General features: G+C 40.9%; 1 protein-coding gene across 2 annotated transcripts; it reads right to left on the minus strand.

Annotated features, from left to right (window-relative positions):
- Window positions 1-1,958: 1,958 nt before the first annotated feature.
- LOC116218232 (adhesion G-protein coupled receptor G7-like) lies at window positions 1,959-12,140 on the minus strand. 2 transcript variants are annotated; one of them, XM_031559005.2, is made up of 17 exons: window positions 11,973-12,140; window positions 11,797-11,861; window positions 8,802-11,069; window positions 8,428-8,532; window positions 8,206-8,315; window positions 7,946-8,098; window positions 7,427-7,515; window positions 6,983-7,119; window positions 6,558-6,668; window positions 6,286-6,446; window positions 5,373-5,525; window positions 5,028-5,140; window positions 4,202-4,536; window positions 3,640-3,721; window positions 3,345-3,503; window positions 2,629-2,788; window positions 1,959-2,432 (listed from the first exon to the last, which is right to left on the minus strand). In XM_031559005.2, the coding sequence occupies exons 2-17, from the start codon at window positions 11,831-11,833 to the stop codon at window positions 2,220-2,222; spliced, it is 4,386 nt and encodes a 1,461-aa protein (XP_031414865.1). In that variant the 5' UTR covers window positions 11,834-11,861; window positions 11,973-12,140; the 3' UTR covers window positions 1,959-2,219. The 2 variants fall into 2 exon arrangements, with proteins under 2 accessions (XP_031414865.1, XP_042558859.1); XM_042702925.1 differs by lacking the exons at window positions 11,797-11,861; window positions 11,973-12,140 and having other exon boundaries at window positions 8,802-11,524.
- Between the last annotated feature and the right edge of the window lie 8,266 nt (window positions 12,141-20,406).

The following is a 20,406-nucleotide window of genomic DNA, read 5'->3' on the forward strand; positions in this document are numbered from 1 at the left end:
ATTTCTTGAAGTCAAAATTGTCCTTGTCATCTGTAGCTAGCCAAAAAAATCTGGAAACTTACAGTCAAGAAAAAACTCAAATGTTAAGAAACTGAAAGAGAACTCGGAGAGACTGGTGTGGTACGACTACAAAGTGAAGTCATGCTACTAAATTGTCTTATCTACTGAGCAAGTTGTGGAGATAACTGGCTAAGCTCATAGTGTAATTGAAGAGTAGAACTAAAGATCATATTGGACACTGTGCAACTTCCATAACATAGTTGTCATAGTTGCAATGAATACACCCAGCAGCATGGGAGGAAATACATATAGCAGTGAAAGACAACTTCCGTTTCTCTGTTGCGGAAAAAAGAGCAACTTCTTCAGGATTTCGCAATCAGAAGACGAGAGGCCAAATGCGTGTGTCCCATGAACAGGCAGAATTTAACTTGGCAGATAAATGATTCAGGACACAATTCTCGCCCGTTTACAATTGTATGCGAAAGGGACAAAGGTAAATTTGTTATGGACTTTGTAACGCATAAACTAACTTGTCCGAAATAACTATTTCATACTTTGAACTGAATAAATCAATTAAAACACGGGCCGTAATGCTGTGCCAATAATTTACAAGAGAAAAAAAAACTCATTGACTCATCCTCCACTTGGCACACAGTATGACTAATCATTAACAGATATTTAACACTTGACTTTAACACTTTAAATTCATGTTTCCCCTCATCAAAGGATCACAAATCCCCATTGTGCCACTGTGCTCTTGGGAACCTTTAATACAGCAACATTTTCGATACCACTTAAACCTAGTATCTAAAGCATTATAAACACATTTACAAACAATAAGGCAGCATTTGACATAAGGCAAACATGTCATCATCAGTGCTATTATCAAGAGGTAAAATATGCTTTATTATGCATTCTGATACTTAACGCTTTCTGTTCTGTACTGTTCTGTCTTAATGTTCATGGTGATGGATATGGACACAAAAATACAAAACTCAAAAGCATTACCCATTTCTTCTGCATTCTTAAAACTTTTCCAAAGTAGTCGCTATCTGCTTATAAGAGATAGACCAACACATAGTCTGACACATAAGACATGCACGTCACAAACATATGAACATGCAGTATATTAATTCCCTACCCCATACCCGTGTACATGAGTACAAGTGATTTGGGGTCTTCACATTAGTGCTAGAGAGTTTGTTTGTTGAGTGCGGTAGTGGCAGAACGGACAAAACTTTTCCATCTTAAATTGCTGTATCAGCTACCACACGGTAGCAGTGTGAAGAGACGATTAAGGGGATTATCAATGTTCAAATTACCCTGCACTTCACAGGGGGGCCTACTGTATAATTTCACAACAATTACACAGGCAATGACTATGCACAGCAATGCAGCCTAGGCATACACTGCCAAGAACACTGCCACATCATAGACGAAACTTTGCCACACACAGTAAGGACACACAGGTAGCATGAATACACAGCAATAGGCCATAAACGTCACGGTCCGCCACATCTATCCACCAAAAATGGCACTCACCATAACCACAAACAGTAAGAAAACCCACCAAAATGCATAGAAAGATTACTATCACTATTAGTGCTGAACCTAAAGGAAACCATCTGTTGACATGACTGCCTGAAAAGCCTGCAGAAAAAAGGATCTGGCTGAAATGTCCGGGCGGCATTAAAATAAAATAAAGAAAATAAAGTCCAGGTGTGCACACTGTTACTAGCTAATTGGGTGCCAAACATGGTCATAATTAAATCTTCTATTGTTTGTTTTTTACTCCCTCTCTCTGTTATTAATAATTTAGCGTCTAAAACTTGGTTTTGCGGCAGACGATTCATGTCAACCACCAGAGAGTAGCAGGTGAGCAGAAACAGCGCCCCCTGCAGTGTGGCTGAAAAATCCATCCAATGAGATGGCACTTCATCACATCAGTTTTAGATGGAACTAAGGATGCCCTGGCCAGAACTAAGGGCCATCCCAGGCCTCAGCGTAATTCGAACCCGGGGATGATCAGTCATTTGCTATTATTTGCTCCAGACGTGTGGTGTCTGTCATTCATGTCTGATTGGCTGGGAGTGGAAAGGCTGATGATTATGGAGGCAGTATGCATCATGAGGAGTTTAATGATGAGTGAGATGCCATCTGATCAGCCTTAGTCTGGTGTTGGCGCACAAAGTCTTTTAAACTCTTCACAGTTGTGAAGACTAAACGTATGAAATGGTCTGTGAGAAAGTTCCGTCAGACTGGACTGTGTCTGCACTTCTTGACAGCTCATGTGAGCCTTTCTTGAGGTCCTGCAGGACGTACATCTGTCTGTGGAGACCAATCTCAGGAACGGATACTGAATGTGTGATGGACAGGAACATCTTCCTGAAGTTCGCTGTCCTCACCGTAAACAAAATGAAGATCTGTAAGCCCTGTGTAGGCACAGCGTATGGACAGACAGACCGACAGATAGACAGATAAAGAGTGTGTAAGAGCAAGACAGATTAGTTACCCACATATTGCCTTTAAAAACTGTCTGAAAATACATAATAGTTTCAATCAAGTGTCTGTTTGGGCTATGAAGAAATGGGTTAGAGTTTATTTGTGTATACATCTATCTTTACTGACCTGGGTGGTGTTACACACACAGAATAATATGCTGAAGATGTTGCTCAGTGTTGGGTCAGTGGTAGAGATTACCAGGTAGCCCAGAACCCAAGTAAGGCCGAGGAGAGCCCCCAGAGAGAAGCTGCTCATGAACAACTTCTTCAGTGAGGTGCTGCTTGTGCTGCAAAGAACAAATAAGAGAACCTACTGAGGTGAAGTGCTGCACTGCCAGATTATGCTTCACTCTAACTGGAATTAGGCCACACAGGGCATATGGTAACGTACATCTCATTGTGTCAGGATCCATGTGACGTGTGCGTGCGTGCGTGCGTGCGTGCGTGCGTGTGTGCGTGCGTGCGTGAGTGCGTGCGTGCGTGCGTGCGTGCGTGTGTGTGTGTATGTGTGTCTGTGTGTGTGTGTGTGTGTGTGTGTGCATGTGCATGTGCATGTGCATTTAAGCGTCAACCAGACATGCGATTGTTTGTACTTCTATAAACTCTTTCAAATGATATGGGTTGTGAAAACACTGTGGTTGTGTTGGGAGTATGCATGAGGGCTGGAAATCATTAGTCTTGGTAAATAAATTAATTCTGTGGTACAAAGTATTTTTGTCTATCCCATGAACAGTTAACCTGGTGTGTTAATTAGTTTATTATAGACACATCATAAAAACTGAAGAATGTAGTTATTATTCCATAAATATACCTGACGATTTGTACGAAATGTAAACAAGTTACCTGCTTAACAGGGGATCCTTCTTGCATGTAGAAATTCCAAAGTATATTAACACGGCAGCATTCAAAAGCAGCATAATAGCTACTGGAAGCAAAAAGCCCCAAAAAAATGGCTTTCCAAAGTCAAACTCCTCATCTTGGTTCAGAGCCGCAAGCCAACAGCTGAAACATTAGTGACATCTGTACATTAAGGCTGACAAGGTCAGTTCACCAAAATAACATAATTGATTAGCTACGATCAGTATCGTTTATTTCTTTAACATCTTCATTTATGACTGCATTGGCTGTTACTACTCACAACTCTTCTCGTCGATAGCCCAAAGGATCATCCACTCTGTAAGTCACTCCTAGTGTGATTGCAACCACAACAGCAGGGAATCCTGTGAAGGAGAGAAGATGATGACACCTGTGGCATTCTATCTCATATTATACAGATAGACCTGGACTTGCTACAAGAAACTCCCAGGTCCAGAGAGTAAGGAGTTATTTAATGCACATAAATGGCTTGGCATAGTGTTCTCTGTTTTATGAAGTCGGTCCGTTGCATTCACAACATAAGTTCTTCAATGAACTCCTCTTAAGCACATAACCTTTGTTTTGGGAAGTGTCTCCTTGTGGTGCCCTACTCTCAACTCAGCATAACTCAGCATCTCTGTTACCTTACCACTGGCATGTATGTTCACATTCACAAATACCAACCCACCAATTAAAGCACAAGTGTGTCTGGTACACCCCCTACTGGACTACTGCTCTCTTTTTGTCGCTCCTGTTTCTGTGTTAGATGTGCGATTATAACTTTTTCTTGGTCTGTGTAAATTCCAATTTATGGATTTATGGAGAGATCTGGCGTTGTTACTAACCCCAGCCTATAGCTATGGACACCGCCAGGAATCCTCTAGGTGGACCTGAGAGGGTTTTTCTGATGAGTACGAATATGTGCCCAGCGTAGAGTGTGTTCCAGGTGAAGGTGGCTAACAGGAAGTACTGCATCAGGGCAGTGAGTGCAGTGCAGGGCCCTTTGTCAGGCTCCTGGTGGAGGTCAGAGGACGGGATGGTGTTTTCCACTGACGCTCTGATGTCCCGGTCTAAACTGGCGTTGGGGTTATTCATTCCAAACAGGAAGAGGAAGTAAAAGATGGTCATACACACACAGATGCTGACCAGGAGGATTGTGGGAGCACTCTTTCTGGAATTTCTGTGAAGAACAAAAAAAAAAACATTTTTTCTCTATTAAGACAATGAAACTAGAAAGACGAAGTGCGTCGTCAAGTTATCAAATCAGTATATATAGCAGTAGGTTATGTTCTAAGCTGTTGTTATGACTTCTGAACACCAAATGAGTTTCTTTTCCGAGTAATCAAAATGAAATCCATTGATGCCATTTCAACTCTTTTCCAGTAGATGGCACTACCTTCTCAATATCAACTTATTGAATTGAACGAGGGAGAATGAAAATGTTCAGGGGCGTGAATCATTTGTAAATGTTTATGGGTGTGTTGTGCACACAAAAGGCTTGGTGCAATGTTTTCTGTTTAATAAAGTATGGCTGCTTTAAATTGCATGCAAATTTCCAAGATCTCTACTGATAGACAGGACTTAATCCACATCCACCTCCAGAAACACATGCAACTATTATTTCAAATCTAATAACAAAAGTCTTAATAGCAAGCTTCTGTAAGCACCTACCTGGTAATAATTTGGAATATTATAGTCAATATCAGTCCCACGATAGACAAAGAGCACCCCACAATGCTGATTAAACTCAGTGCCTCAGCATACTTCGGATCTGCCCTAAAAGACTGAAAAATACAGATATGTGTAAGCTCTCTTAAAACTCACAGTAGCACACAGATCAATAAGACATATCTTAACATATATGTGTGGACAAAATATATAATCTTTCACTTGAAATGTGCAAATTAAATAAAAAATTAAACAACTTTTATACACAAACCCAGAGGAAGTTTTGAATGTTTTTCAAAGGATTAGAGTGAAGTAAGCAAACAAACTGAACTCAATGGCAGTACTAACCATCAGCACAGCGAAGTTAGTAGTGTGGTTACAGCGACACTGGAGACCCCCAGTTGAAAGGTTCACTTTGGAGCAGCCTTGGGTGCTCCAGTCATTTAGGCTGTAGTCCCAGGACACACAGGCAAAGTCATGCAGGACTTTGTTAGACACATTCTAGGGTAAACAAACCATACATTTGACCATCTTAGTCCACAAATGTAAACAAACACAGATGCACTCACTCATGTTTCCCAGAAGGTTTACAGTTTTTTTACGATTGAATAAACACTAAAATCAAAAGTATTAGACAATTATCAAAACCTTACACTCAAGGAGCAAAACTCGGCCCAGATTTGCACCACTATAAGCACAATGTCAGCTCACACTTTTTGCAAAACAATACACACAGTGATTTGCAAAACACTAAACACACTTGTATACATTACACACTGAGGTATATCAAGATGGCACTTCCTTGCAATTCCAAAGCACTGACGGTCAAATTGCCACACCTATGAGCCAATTGGTAACAAAACGATCAAAATCGTGCTTTAGCAATCGAGAAAAACTGTAAGCTAGATGGGAAACATCAAATTCCACAGCCCCAAGTGCGGGACTGGGAACTATCAGAGTTTTTGTTATTTTGGTTTGTATTGTGTCTGTAGCTACACAATAACAATAACAATAGAGACTTTTGTGATGGCTCTTACTGAGAGGCTGCACATTTTCTCTACCAAACAATGGCAGATCACATAACGCTATCAGAATGGATAATATATTTTTATCTTCTATCTTTACTGGATCTCACCCTGTCTTGCAGGCTGTGATTTAGCAGTGACATACTGTACACATTCAAAATGTGGGTTTTGCTCCTCATCATGCTTGGCCTCATCGTTACTCTTTAGGAAACCACAAAGAGGTAACTTCTCCTTACCATGGGTGTGAACCGTAAGTTCACTTGCTCGGCTTTGACATTTCCTAGACTTCCAGAGATCACCATCCTCCTAGTGCCAAGTGAGGGCTGGAAGGCTTTTGACCTGAAGAGGAGGTCGTTCTCATAGAGCACAAAACCAACGCTAACATTTTGACTCCGCTCTGGCAAAGTAACAGGCAGAGAAGGAGAGAGAGAAATTGCAGTACAGTACAGAAGACACTGACCAGACTATGCAGATATTATCACCCAACATGAAAACCATCAGTACATACCTGGGGGAAGTCTGATGAAAATCTGGACATCAGAGGGAATTTGAGGATTTCCAATTTCTGAGATGTTCTTTTCCAGTTGTATTCTGTTTGTTGTAAAGTTATTTGATGTGCCTATTGTTGAGAATACATTGAGACAGATTTGAGATAGTGTAAAATAATTCCCTACATCTCTTATACACATTTGTACATTCCAGGCCTTACAATGTTCCTGCGGCTTAGCTAGCATGCTTTCATTTGCTGTGTTTTTAACTACGTTACCAATCTCAAAATACACTGATGCATGTATGTTACAGCAGTTTGCCTCAGTAAATAATGTCAAAAATGTCTCTCTGTATTGTCCCTTCAGTGGACATGTAGGCAGGCTAAAGGAGGATCTAATTAGGGTTGTAATATATATATATATATACTGTATATATATCACTCACCAGAGAGTGCACTGAATTGGATGCCTGCTGTCTGGTCACTTCGCACCTGAGTAGACTGAACCACCAGTCTGGGCTGAACCACCAATGATGCATTATGACTCTGACTTACTGAAAACCTTTCCAAGGTTCCTGTTAGACTGGGGGAAATGGAGGTTAACAGCCACAAGCACATACACAGGCACACCATTAATATATTATATCATCATGTGCAGACATACACAAACACACACACACACACACACACACACACAAACTCACACACACACTCGCACTCACACGCACACACACACACACTCTCACACACACACACACACACACACACACACACACACACACACACACACACACACACACACACACACACACACACACACACACACACACACACACACACACACACACACACACACACACAGAGATCTACCTTAGGTCTTAGTATCTTACCCTACGGTGGCATTGCTTTGCTCAGAGAACTGTTGAGGATCAGCAGCCAGTAACTGACTAATTGTTGTCACAGCAGCCTCAGCTATCCCCTGTAAAGAGATGCAAAGATGTAAAGCACACCTTAGTAAGGATGCTGCCCTTGTCTGTCACACTGAAACTTGCTTCAAACGGGAACACTGTGGAGGATTTTTGTGATAGAGCACTGGTTACATCAAAGGAATATACACCTGACCCAGGCCTGCTGATGTTATTCTGCTGACATTGTAATATTTGTGGCATCTGATTGCCAGTTACAGCACAATTCCACGCAACTGGATATGGTTATGCCGTGCAAAGGATGTTAAGACTGTGTAGGCCAATCTGCTGGGTATGCCAAACAATAATCCCATCATTGAACCACCACAAAGGGTACAATTAATGAGAAGTGGAAAAAGCCAATTTGGGGGTTAAAGCACCCACACCCCTTCTTTGAAAAAATTGGTGCAAGCTAGCATGTTACATGACCTACATGACCATTACCTCTGTAATGTTGATGCTGTTGGACAGGATGGTATTTACTATCTGCGCTGCGGAAGTGATGTTTGAGGCCGTCAGCTGCTCTGGTCTTGAAGTAAGGATCTGTGTACTGCTTGCTAGCTGCTGTGCTTCCACTGCCCCAAGTGAAACCGTGACCTGATCGGAGGACATGGAAAGACATAAAATACATAGATTTGGAGGAAAACACACAAACAGAAAGGTTGCAGATCTTCAAACTACTAACAATTACCTCAGTTACTCACATTGGCTTGAATATTCTCAAGGGTTAATTCACATTCAATTTTTTCAATGGAGTCAAATTTTGGGTTTCCATTGTTGTACGAGCACCTGGCTGAGGCTCTGGAAATACCAGCTATATGGAGTGGAAGGAGAGGAAGGGAGGGGACAAATCTAAATGTTTGATTTGCCCAAATGGCATGAAATAACTCAACATGTTATCAATCCTTGTCAAGAGGTTTAAATACCGTTGGTTGTACGAGGTGGACACATCTGTGAAGAGTAAGCGAACCAGCCAACTACAGTTTGTGGGAACTCGAAATCTTCCAGTTGAGTCTTATTACAGAAGTTAGCTAAAATAATGAAAATATAGACAATAGTTTAGGACCATAGCAATAATCTGTACATACTATGCAGCAGATTCAGTACATTAGTGAAATGAATCAAACTGTATAATACTTGTGCATGACCAGTGACATCGAACATGTCGATAATAATCTCAAACCCCAACTGAACATTACATATTGGACATAATTGTAAATCCAAAATCAGCCCGTCAAAGAGGGAAATGTACTGCTATCTCCCACATTATACAATGGAATGATGAGGAAATGATTCGCACCAATAGAGCAGGTGTCACCACTCCACTCATCTGGACAGATGCAGACTCCATCTTGCACCATGCCACCGTTGAAGCATTTTAGTGGGACTTGAGGGGTTGTGGTAATGGTAGGGGGAAGTAAAGTGGTATAGGGAGTAGTTGATGGAGGAGTTGTAGTATAATTGACAGTAGCTTCAGGAGTAACTACATTACTTGATGTTGTGGCAGGAGTAGAGAGAGCTGTAGTCATAGTAAGCGTACTTGATTGAGGGGTTGTGGTATTGGTAGGGGGAAGTAGAGTGGTATAGGGAGAAGTTGATGGAGGAGTTGTAGTATAAGAGACAGTAGCTTCAGTAGTAACTGCTATACTTGATGTTGTGGCAGGAGAGGAGAGAGCTGTAGTCATAGTAAGCGTACTTGATTGAGGGGTTGTGGTATTGGTAGGGGGAAGTAGAGTGGTATTGGGAGTAGTTGATGGAGGAGTTGTAGTATAATTGACAGTAGCTTCAGTAGTAACTGCAGTAATTGATGTTGTGGCAGGAGAGGAGAGAGCTGTAGTCATAGTAAGCGTACTTGATTGAGGGGTTGAGGTATTGGTAGGGGGAAGTAGAGTGGTATTGGGAGTAGTTGATGGAGGAGTTGTAGTATAATTGACAGTAGCTTCAGGAGTAACTGCAGTACTTGATGTTGTCGCAGGAGTAGAGAGAGCTGTAGTCATAGTAAGCGTACTTGATTGAGGGGTTGAGGTATTGGTAGGGGGAAGTAGAGTGGTATTGGGAGTAGTTGATGGAGGAGTTGTAGTATAATTGACAGTAGCTTCAGTAGTAACTGCAGTAATTGATGTTGTGGCAGGAGAGGAGAGAGCTGTAGTCATAGTAAGCGTACTTGATTGAGGGGTTGAGGTATTGGTAGGGGGAAGTAGAGTGGTATTGGGAGTAGTTGATGGAGGAGTTGTAGTATAATTGACAGTAGCTTCAGGAGTAACTGCAGTACTTGATGTTGTCGCAGGAGTAGAGAGAGCTGTAGTCATAGTAAGCGTACTTGATTGAGGGGTTGAGGTATTGGTAGGGGGAAGTAGAGTGGTATTGGGAGTAGTTGATGGAGGAGTTGTAGTATAATTGACAGTAGCTTCAGGAGTAACTGCAGTACTTGATGTTGTGGCAGGAGTAGAGAGAGCTGTAGTCCTAGTAAGCGTACTTGATTGAGGGGTTGTGGTATTGGTAGGGGGAAGTAGAGTGGTATTGGGAGTAGTTGATGGAGGAGTTGTAGTATAATTGACAGTAGCTTCAGGAGTAACTGCAGTACTTGATGTTGTCGCAGGAGTAGAGAGAGCTGTAGTCATAGTAAGCGTACTTGATTGAGGGGTTGAGGTATTGGTAGGGGGAAGTAGAGTGGTATTGGGAGTAGTTGATGGAGGAGTTGTAGTATAATTGACAGTAGCTTCAGGAGTAACTGCAGTACTTGATGTTGTGGCGGGAGTAGAGAGAGCTGTAGTCATAGTAAGCGTACTTGATTGAGGGGTTGTGGTATTGGTAGGGGGAAGTAGAGTGGTATTGGGAGTAGTTGATGGAGGAGTTGTAGTATAATTGACAGTAGCTTCAGGAGTAACTGCAGTACTTGATGTTGTTGCAGGAGTAGAGAGAGCTGTAGTCATAGTAAGCGTACTTGATTGAGGGGTTGTGGTATTGGTAGGGGGAAGTAGAGTGTTATTGGGAGTAGTTGATGGAGGAGTTGTAGTATAATTGACAGTAGCCTCAATAGTAACTGCTGTACTTGATGTTGTGTTAGGAGTAGAGAGAGCTGTAGTCCTAGTAAGCGTACTTGATTGAGGGGTTGTGGTATTGGTAGGGGGAAATAGAGTGGTATTGGGAGAAGTTGATGGAGGAGTTGTATTATAGGAGACAGTAGCTTCAGTAGTAACTGCAGTACTTGATCTTGTGGCAGGAGAGGAGGGAGCTGTAGTCATAGTAAGCGTACTTGATTGAGGGGTTGTGGTATTGGTAGGGGGAAGTAGAGTGTTATTGGGAGTAGTTGTGGCAAGAGTGAAGATAGCTGTGGGAGAAACAGGAGTGCTGGATGGAGAAGTTGGGTTAGGATGGGAGATGTTGATGGTTGTTGCTGATGGTTGAGTCCCAGTAGACTGTGGACTGTGAGATACAGCAGGTGTCACACCGGAGAGAGTAGTATCAGCTTGGCCAACAGTGCTAGAATAATTAAAGGGAAAAAGGAGAATTGTTGTGCTGTAGTCTGGATTTGTGGTTGGGAGAGTTTGGGCTGTATTGAATAGTGCTGTAAAAGAGATACAGGCACATTAGAAGACAGATAAATAAGAAAACTCCTCATAACATTTTAAGCTTATTCATGTTATGGAAATAAAATATAGTATGAGCCTGTCTTGTCATTCAGAAAGGTTAATGACAGCTATAACCTTCAGTTTCACTTTAACTTTACTCTTTGCATGACATTCAAATTAGGGAGCTTATTATGTGGCCAAAATGTCAAGGGGCCTATGTGGTTTAAGAACAAGAAGCAATAGCTATTTTCATGAAACACAATGGTGGCCAAATGAAATGATTCATGAGGGTAAATAATTCTTAATTTAAAGCTTAAAATGTATTTAATACAATTTAGTATAACTTTTGTATATCATTATATACAATACATTGTGGTGGATAAATAAAGGACACAGCTATTGATAAATCTTTTAGTACATTTTCAGAAACACCACGTATGTCAAACATAGACTAAATGCTAATAGTTATTCATTTGGCAAATGCCCATGCTGAGATGATTAATCAGATTTGCTTAAACAAATGAAAAACCTGACATCATACTTTCAGCAGCTTTTGAAACCAAATGAAAGCAACTCAAGCAAACTAAATAAGCAAAAACAGAAATGCTACACTGATGAATGACATTGAATAACACGGAACGCAATCTGTAACATGATATTCGCTTATGATAAGGTTCAAATACTTGGTTACATAGAAGCATGGTAACAACATGCATTGCTTACCTGACAACAGCACAAGTATCAAGGAACAACTCTGCATTGTCCAGCTTCTTCCGTGGTGCCTCTAGCTAAACCATATGTAGCATTTTAAATAACAATTTCCTGCAAAACTCTGTAACACTACCCACCGCTTGTGAATGATTAATAAAGCTATAAGGAAGTCCTTACTTATCACTCACCTCAGCCCACTCAGAGTTGAAATACATTGCAGTCAATAAAGTGCCAACAATGGAACCTCAAGATGGTATGCATGTATTGTCTTTTTTCAGTAGAATGGATGACACTGAATAGTATTTCTGATGTTTGTAGGTCAGAGACACAGTGGGTGAGTGTTTCTGTTTGTCATAACCAATACAAAACAGGGTGGAGGATTTTATGGCTGCAATACCCAGGCAAGCGCTGCAATAAAATGAGCACTTTCTGTCAGTAAACAACACAGCTTCAATACTTCACTAGACTGACACATTTCATATATCATTTCATACCAGATTGGGTTACACTTCATCTGGGCACGGCTAATTTGTCTACCTGTATATCAAAAACCGGTCAGGCAAACCCAAAATCACAGGTTTACTAACAACAATTTATACAAAACTATTTGACACAGGTCATTATCATTGATTTACATTAGGATGATAAACTGGATGAAATCAGCTTTTAAAACAGGAGGCATTTTGCCAGTACTATATATATATATATTTTACTTACTCTTTTTTAATTTCATCTGGCATGTCAGCCAACCATGACTAAACATAACTCATTAAAACTAAACAAACTAAATTCCCACACACCATGCCGGGCAGCCCCTCCCTCTATATCATATTATGTTAATACTGATACTGATATACTATATACTAATAATACTTATTAGCTATTGTTAATTTTAATTAAATTAAGTATATATTGTATATATCTTGCATGTCTTAAATATACATGAACTTAAATTAGACATTTACAATGGGCCACTTTGAAAAGGGCATGCTCTCAGAATCATGATATACCTTTTTTGTATTGTATTGTATTGTCCCTCAGATGTCCACAACCAGACGTGAAGTAATGAGTGACATTTATGGAGGCAATATGAGGTGACTGACTGCTGTTAAAGGTTGTGTTTGCAATAACATTTTATGATCATGATTATAGATCATCACCCTCAAAGAGGGTCCATCCACACTTCTGCTATGAGCCAGTTATCTTGCACCTGTGATAAGGAAAGGAAGAGGGAAAATTAAAGTGACTCGTGAAGGGACCGACATTTGATAGTTAGTTTAATAAATATATTCCATAGTCAATAATTCAATATATCTGACCTAGTGGTCATTTTAGTGTTCTTTGGATTTCATGAGTTGTAAAAACTTCTCATGTGTATTCTGTTCCTGGCCTACATGAGGTGTGAGAAGCCCTCACAGCTTCCCCCCCCTGACTAGAGACATATAATAATTAGCATTTAGGGATCCACCCCCCCTGGCATGCACACAGCTTAAATTCTGTGCTTTCCCAAAAGACACTCAGTGAAGGAGATTTAGGTGGAACACACAGTGAAATCTAACTCTCTTTCCTCCTCTGGTGCGCGCCACTGAAAGAATAAACCTGGATTTGGTTTTTCATCACAATCTGACTGAGTCTCCGATACATTTGGGATATAGAAATAATTCCTATCAATTGGAGGTCCACCACCGAGATATTAATTCTTGGAATTTTGCTGAGATTTCAGTTCTGCTGTAAAGATCCGCTGTACCCCGGTTGACACAACGCTTTGGTAAGTACACTTACCTAAATCTTGGGAAATATAGGAAGTAGAGTCCTGTCTAAGAACAGAAATATTGTGATGTCTTAGAAGTTGACACACACGTTGCTTGTCTTAGAACAGAAATCTTATGTTATTTTACTTTTATTTTTATTGTGATGTCTTAGAAGTTGACACACACGGTGCTTGTCTTAGAAGTTGACACATCGAAGTTTTGGGTATTGGTCCGAGGCAGTCTGAGCTGTGCTTGTGATATACTCTATTGTTTTACTTACCGCTCAGATAAATTTCCCAAGAGGATAAAAAAGGTTGTGGTCATAATAACGGGTGTTTGGAAAGGGATCTACAGCATTTTAATATTTGAATTTCGAAATTGTTCTAAGTTAATTTGTAAATTATTTTACATTAAATTGTGCAGATTCAGTCTTTTTGAGATGGAAAACAAAGATTCAAGACGTATGGTCCCTTTGAGTGTTCAGATTGCAATGGCCAGTGTGGGAAATTATATAAAACATGAGAAAGTTAAAATTGAGATGATAAAAGATGGTTTTCAGCTAATTTGGGGAGTCAGGAAAGCCAGTGAATGGGTTTTAGACATTAAGTCTGAAAAGAAAAGACAGCGATATTCGCGCTATCTCATGAGCAGATGGACACAGCGTTCACAGGGTTTCTTGGTGGAATCAGACGGCCAGCCAGCGACCCTTCCTAGACTGCGTGAAAGTATGAAACAGAATGCTGACAAACTTCAGGAAATTGTTAAAAATTTACTGGGAGAAATCCCATCTACTGATGTAAAGGATCCTAGAGGTAAAGCAGATTATGCCAAGCTAAAAACTGAACTAATGGTCAGTGTGGGTAAAGCCATTTCACAGGTTGAGGAAATATCTCTCCAAATTGTTGCTGTAATGAATATTGATGTACCTCCAGTCGTTCCCTCACCATTTGTCGCTCCTGTCCATATCTATACAGACAGTCATTACACATACCATTCAACTCACACCTCAGGTCCCGTATGGAACAGCCCCCACTTCACCACGGCGGCTGAAGCCCCAATGGCCCATCAGGCAGAGATTATCACACTCTCTGACACACTGCCACAACTAACACTTTGTAAGGGCTCTGTCCGTAAAGATACAGGACAGAGTGAACAAACTAAAGAATCACTGACTAAACGTAAAGAACAAACACAACACATAGCTGCCGTACAGGACGTACCCTCTCACAATAGTTATCAGCAAAGAAGGCAGAATATACCCCCACATACACCTTGTCACAAATGTGGGAAGTCAGGTCATTGGGCCAAGAATTGTAGAAATAGACAGAGAAACACAGAGAACTTTGGGCATTCTCAGCAGAGGGGCATGGACTCTGACACAACCTCTGAGATTTTAAATCTTCTCAGAAGTTTGGATAAATCTAACATCACTGATCAATAAGACCAGTTTGACTCATTGGATGCATCATATTCAGACATTCTTCCCCAATAACTGCATTCTCTGTCAAAGTTAATCAGGTGCAAGATTTCAAAAGGCTTATCCTACTACTAAACACATATCCTAAATAAAATGATAACTGCAGAATGTTCTTTCTCAAACAGGTCTTAGACTGGATGAATGTCTGACTTCATCAAATGATCCAGGAACGCTGAATTAATTATGAAGAACAAAAATCAAGGGCCACTGGAATCTGGATACAAAAAGGGGCTTTATGACATAATTCTGTAACTTAAACAGCTTGTTTCCTTTTCTCTAGGCATGAACATCTGTCACCGGAGCAAGCACATGAATGTGTGTGTGTGTGTGTGTCTTTGTGCCGGCCGGCTGTATGAATGATTTTACATGACTTTTCACTGACTTGTTTTCAGGGTAAACTGTTAATTACTTTCCATTTATTTCACAGGATGTTATGTGTTAATTATGTTAACAGAAACTTCGTGCTTCCTGTCATTTGGAAATGGTCGACATCGTTGGGCTCATTTATCACAAATTAAACCTTTTGCATAAGATTAATTGTTTTGTTAAGATCTCTTTCAGAATCAAAACAGCTGACGGTCACCTGGAGGTTCTTCCTCCGGACCTCACACTTCGAAAGACAAAACTGATACAACTCGCCACGTTGTCGAAAGGGGGTGGAGCACGACCGTTTGAAACCAAGACAGCGCTAATTCAATCACCATCAACTCCATCTACACCTTTCAACTCTACGGGACCTCTGCAATTTCTGGAATAATTGCCACACCCTCCCAACGAGCCTGGATATTAACACTTCAATCAAACGGAATACTATAGCAGAAGCAAATCTTGCGACGGGCATAATAAACCCCAAAACGCAAGATTTCCAAGGTTCAGGAAGTCGACCCTGTCCCTTTGTAGCATAGGAAAACACACACACGCACACACACTCAACATTGTGGGAAGGATCCTACAGAGAACGGCCGCATCACAACAACGCTAAAAAGACTGTACCAGCTACATTTCCACATTCCTGTTACATGTTCATGTTATACTTGGTATCCAGAAAAGGAAAATTCGTCAAAATGTTGTTAATCCATGTTATAATGTTGTCTGTCGTGACTAAACTAGCCTCCCAGCGACCCATATTGCCTTCCATCAACCCTCAGGATAGTGAGAACCTGGCTCTGGTAATGTCTAAAAATGTAGCGTTAAAAATGAACAAATCAGACTGCTATGTTTGTCATCTGATGCCTGTAGACGGACGTGGATGGCCAATGCTTGCTACCCCTTATGGGATGGACGATTGGTTATCTTTTAAAAATTGTGCTCGAAAAAAATTTACTGAGACAGTAGATATGGGTGCAATCGCAGCGGTGGGAAATTTCTCTTGGAGCCCTATATGTTCAAACAAAAGTCTTCGTCTGGATTTAGTAACTGATAGACCTAGTATGGTACGAGCTGTTAGTGCTAGTAAAGCTTTAGAATTGCTTTGCAGACATAACAAAACCTTGCCATGTCAGTGGACTCGAGACAAGATTCGATTAACTGAATGGACACATAGATACCACCTAGACTACAAAGGGAACGATTACTTTGGCGTGTTCATCTATAACACACCAACCGGACCTTGGCAATGCGATTGGCAAACACAGGAAGCTATTAAACCCACAGGGGAACGTGACGTTCAGCTCATTAGCCAAAAGTGTGGGGGAAAATGCGTTAATCCTAGCCAAACTGTGTGTCCGAGAGGGAACGACCCCCGTGTTGTGGTACCCATGCCTGCAGTCACAGTGAATTCGCTAGTCTGCCTGTCTTTTCTAGGAACCGGAACAAAGCTCGGAACTTCACATTGCAATCATACGGTAACTGTCAGAGTAACAAGCACACCCCTTGTGGCACCTAAGTGGTCTTCTTTTGCATGCGGCAAGTCTGCGTACACTGTCATTCCAGTTAATGCCTCAGGGATATGTTATCTAGCTCATTTGATCCCTCCTTCACGTGTAGTAGACAAAATCACTATTCACGATATTCTCCAATCTCAAACGTCCACACACCACCATCGTAAGCGAGAGGTCGGAGAGGTAGAACAGTGGATTGGGGTTATTCTCGCTCCCCTGGGTATAAGAAATTTACAAAAAGACGCAGCAGCCATTAGGCAAGCTTTTGAACAAACATCTAATCAAACCCTCAAAACGATTCAGGCTATACAAACGGAATTAACAGCCACTCGCGAATTAGCACTACAAAATCGTATGGCTTTAGATCTCCTGTTCGCTTCACAGGGTGGTACTTGTAAAATAATTGGCAAAGAATGCTGTATTTATATATCTGATGCGACCAGTTCCGTCGACGATTTGGACCAAATTGTGAAACAAGCCAACAAAAACATCCATGCAAATCAGGGACTACTTTCCAATTCATTTCAACAGGGTGTGGAAAACTTTATGAATTCTCTGGGAGGCTGGACTCGTTACATTTTTCTGTCTTTAGGAGCAATTGCCATCATAATAATGGCCGTCTTTGCCCTCATGTATTGTTGCTGTTATTGCTCGCCTATGATCTGTCATCTCATGCATCAATCTCCAAAGCCTGCACGTACACAGCAGGAGAGTTTAGAATACGTTTCTGAAAAACTTGATAAGACGATTGTGTAATCCGAGTTATTTCATTTTGTTTGAGTTCATCTTCATGTATAGCTAATTTTGTTCTGTGTTCCCACTGTTTGTAACTTCATGTTTCCGAATGGCTACCCTGTACTGTACATGTAATTATTTCTCTGCTTACATTTGTCGGCTCTCGCGGCTGGAGAGGGCGGTCATTTTGATTTGACGTCGGTAAGGAATTTCCCCTTAAAAACATCAGGGGGGCCCACCAAAAATTGGCAAACAGGTGTGAGGCACCCTGATGAGAAAAAGGTTTCGCCTTACCTCGCGAGAGAATGCGCACCTTTTGGGAGAAAGAGAGAGAGAGAAGAAAAACTGACTGTGTTCACCCAAAACTTAAGTAAGCGTTTACTCTGATCTTAAAAACAAAGATTTACAGTGCCCTCCACAATTATTGGCACCCCTAGTGAATATGAGCAAAACAGGCTATACAAAAATATGTCTTTGCTGTTTATCCTCTTGGTCTCTCACTCAAAATATTCACAAAAATCTTGCCTTTTCATTGAAGTAAAACTATTGAAAGAAAAAAAAACTGTTGACATTAAATAAATATTTTTCCCCAAAACATGTGTGCCACAATTATTGGCACCCCTTAATTTAATGTTTTGTGCAGCCTCCCTTTGCCAAGATAATAGCTCTGAGTCTTCTCCTATAATGTGTGATGAGGTTGGTGAACACATGGCACGGGATCTGAGACCATTCCTACATACAGTATCTCTCCAGATCCTTCAGATTCTTAGGTCAACGCTTGTATACTCGGCTTCAGCTCTTCCGACAGATTTTCTATGGGGTTTAGGTCGGGGGACTGTGATGGCCATGGCAAAACCTTTATTCCGTGGTCGGTGAACAATTTTTGTGTTGATTTTGAGGTGTGCTTTGGATCATTGTCCTGCTGGAAGGTCCAACCACGGCCCATTTTAAGCTTCCTAGAGGGGGCTGTTAGGTTTTCATTTAATATCTGCTGGTATTTGATGGAGTTCATGATACCATGTCTCCTAACAAGATGTCGAGGGCCTTTGGAAGCAAAACAGCCCCACAACACCAAAGATCCGCCACCATACTTCACATTGGGTATGGGGGTCTCTTCTGTATGGCTATCTTTCTGTCTACGCCAAACCCACCTTTGATGTTTGTTGCCAAAAAGCTTTATTTTGGTCTCATCTGACCATATAACTCGGTCCCATTGAAAGTCTGACTTACATTTGGCAAACTGTAGGCTCTTTAGTTTGTTGTTGATTGACAGCAGAGGCTTTTTTCTGGCAACCCTCCAAAACAATTTGTGGTGATGGAGGTGGCGTCTGATGGTAGTTCTGGAGACTTTCTGAACCCAAGACTCAATTTACCTCTGCAATTCTCCAGCTGTGATCCTTGGAGATTCTTTTGCCAGTCGAACCATCCTCCTCACGGTGCGTGGGGTCAATTTACAGATAGGTCCTCTTCCAGGCTGATTCTTAACATCTCCTGTCGCTTTAAACTACTTAATTATTTCCATGATAGTGGAAATGGGTATTTTCAACTCTTTAGAGATTTACTTGTGTCCATTTCTTGATTTGTGCAGCTCCACAACTTTCCGTCGCACATTGTCACTGTGTTCTTGGGTCTTTCCCATAGTGATGAATGACTAATGGAATTTGGCCTGTGTCACCTCATATTTGTTCGCCAGTGGAACAGGAAGTCATGGTTGACCTCTTAAGAGTTCCTTATCAAACAGGTGAACTTAAAAATGTAAAACATGACTGGAAATATACTTCAGTTAGATTTTAATTATAAGATTTTTCTAGGGGTGCCAATAATTGTGGCACACATGTTTTGGGGAAAAATATTTATTTAATGTCAACAGTTTTTTTTTCTTTCAATAATTTTGCTTCAATGAAAAGGTAAGATTTTTGTGAATATTTTGAGTGAAAGACCAAGAGGATAAACAGCAAAGACATATTTTTTTATAGCCTGTTTTGCTCATATTCACTAGGGGTGCCAATAATTGTGGAGGGCACTGTATGTCCAAGACCTTAAGTCTTGAAAAGGGGGAATGAAGGGACCGACATTTGATAGTTAGTTTAATAAATATATTCCATAGTCAATAATTCAATATATCTGACCTAGTGGTCATTTTAGTGTTCTTTGGATTTCATGAGTTGTAAAAACTTCTCATGTGTATTCTGTTCCTGGCCTACATGAGGTGTGAGAAGCCCTCACAGCTTCCCCCCCCTGACTAGAGACATATAATAATTAGCATTTAGGGATCCACCCCCCCTGGCATGCACACAGCTTAAATTCTGTGCTTTCCCAAAAGACACTCAGTGAAGGAGATTTAGGTGGAACACACAGTGAAATCTAACTCTCTTTCCTCCTCTGGTGCGCGCCACTGAAAGAATAAACCTGGATTTGGTTTTTCATCACAATCTGACTGAGTCTCCGATACATTTGGGATATAGAAATAATTCCTATCACTCGGTTACGTTACGTGTGTGCAAGTGAGTTTAAGAGTCAGCAAATGCGGGCAAGAAAGGAATTTGTGCTACCCAGAATGGCAACAGTGCATGATTTAAAAAACAATAAAACAGAAGAGTGTTTTTAGCAAGAGATATTCAGGATTCTTTTTTCACTTTAAGAGGTGAACAGGCAAGTGTCAGAACCGCAGCATTTTCTTAACTGGCAGCGAGTTGATGACTGAAACTTTATTGCACTTAATTGTACAACCCTCAGAATTGGGTCCATCCATACTTGTCTGCTATGTATTGTCCCTGTT

This window comes from Clupea harengus, chromosome 21 (assembly GCF_900700415.2).
Source record: "Clupea harengus chromosome 21, Ch_v2.0.2, whole genome shotgun sequence".
NCBI lineage: Eukaryota > Metazoa > Chordata > Actinopteri > Clupeiformes > Clupeidae > Clupea > Clupea harengus.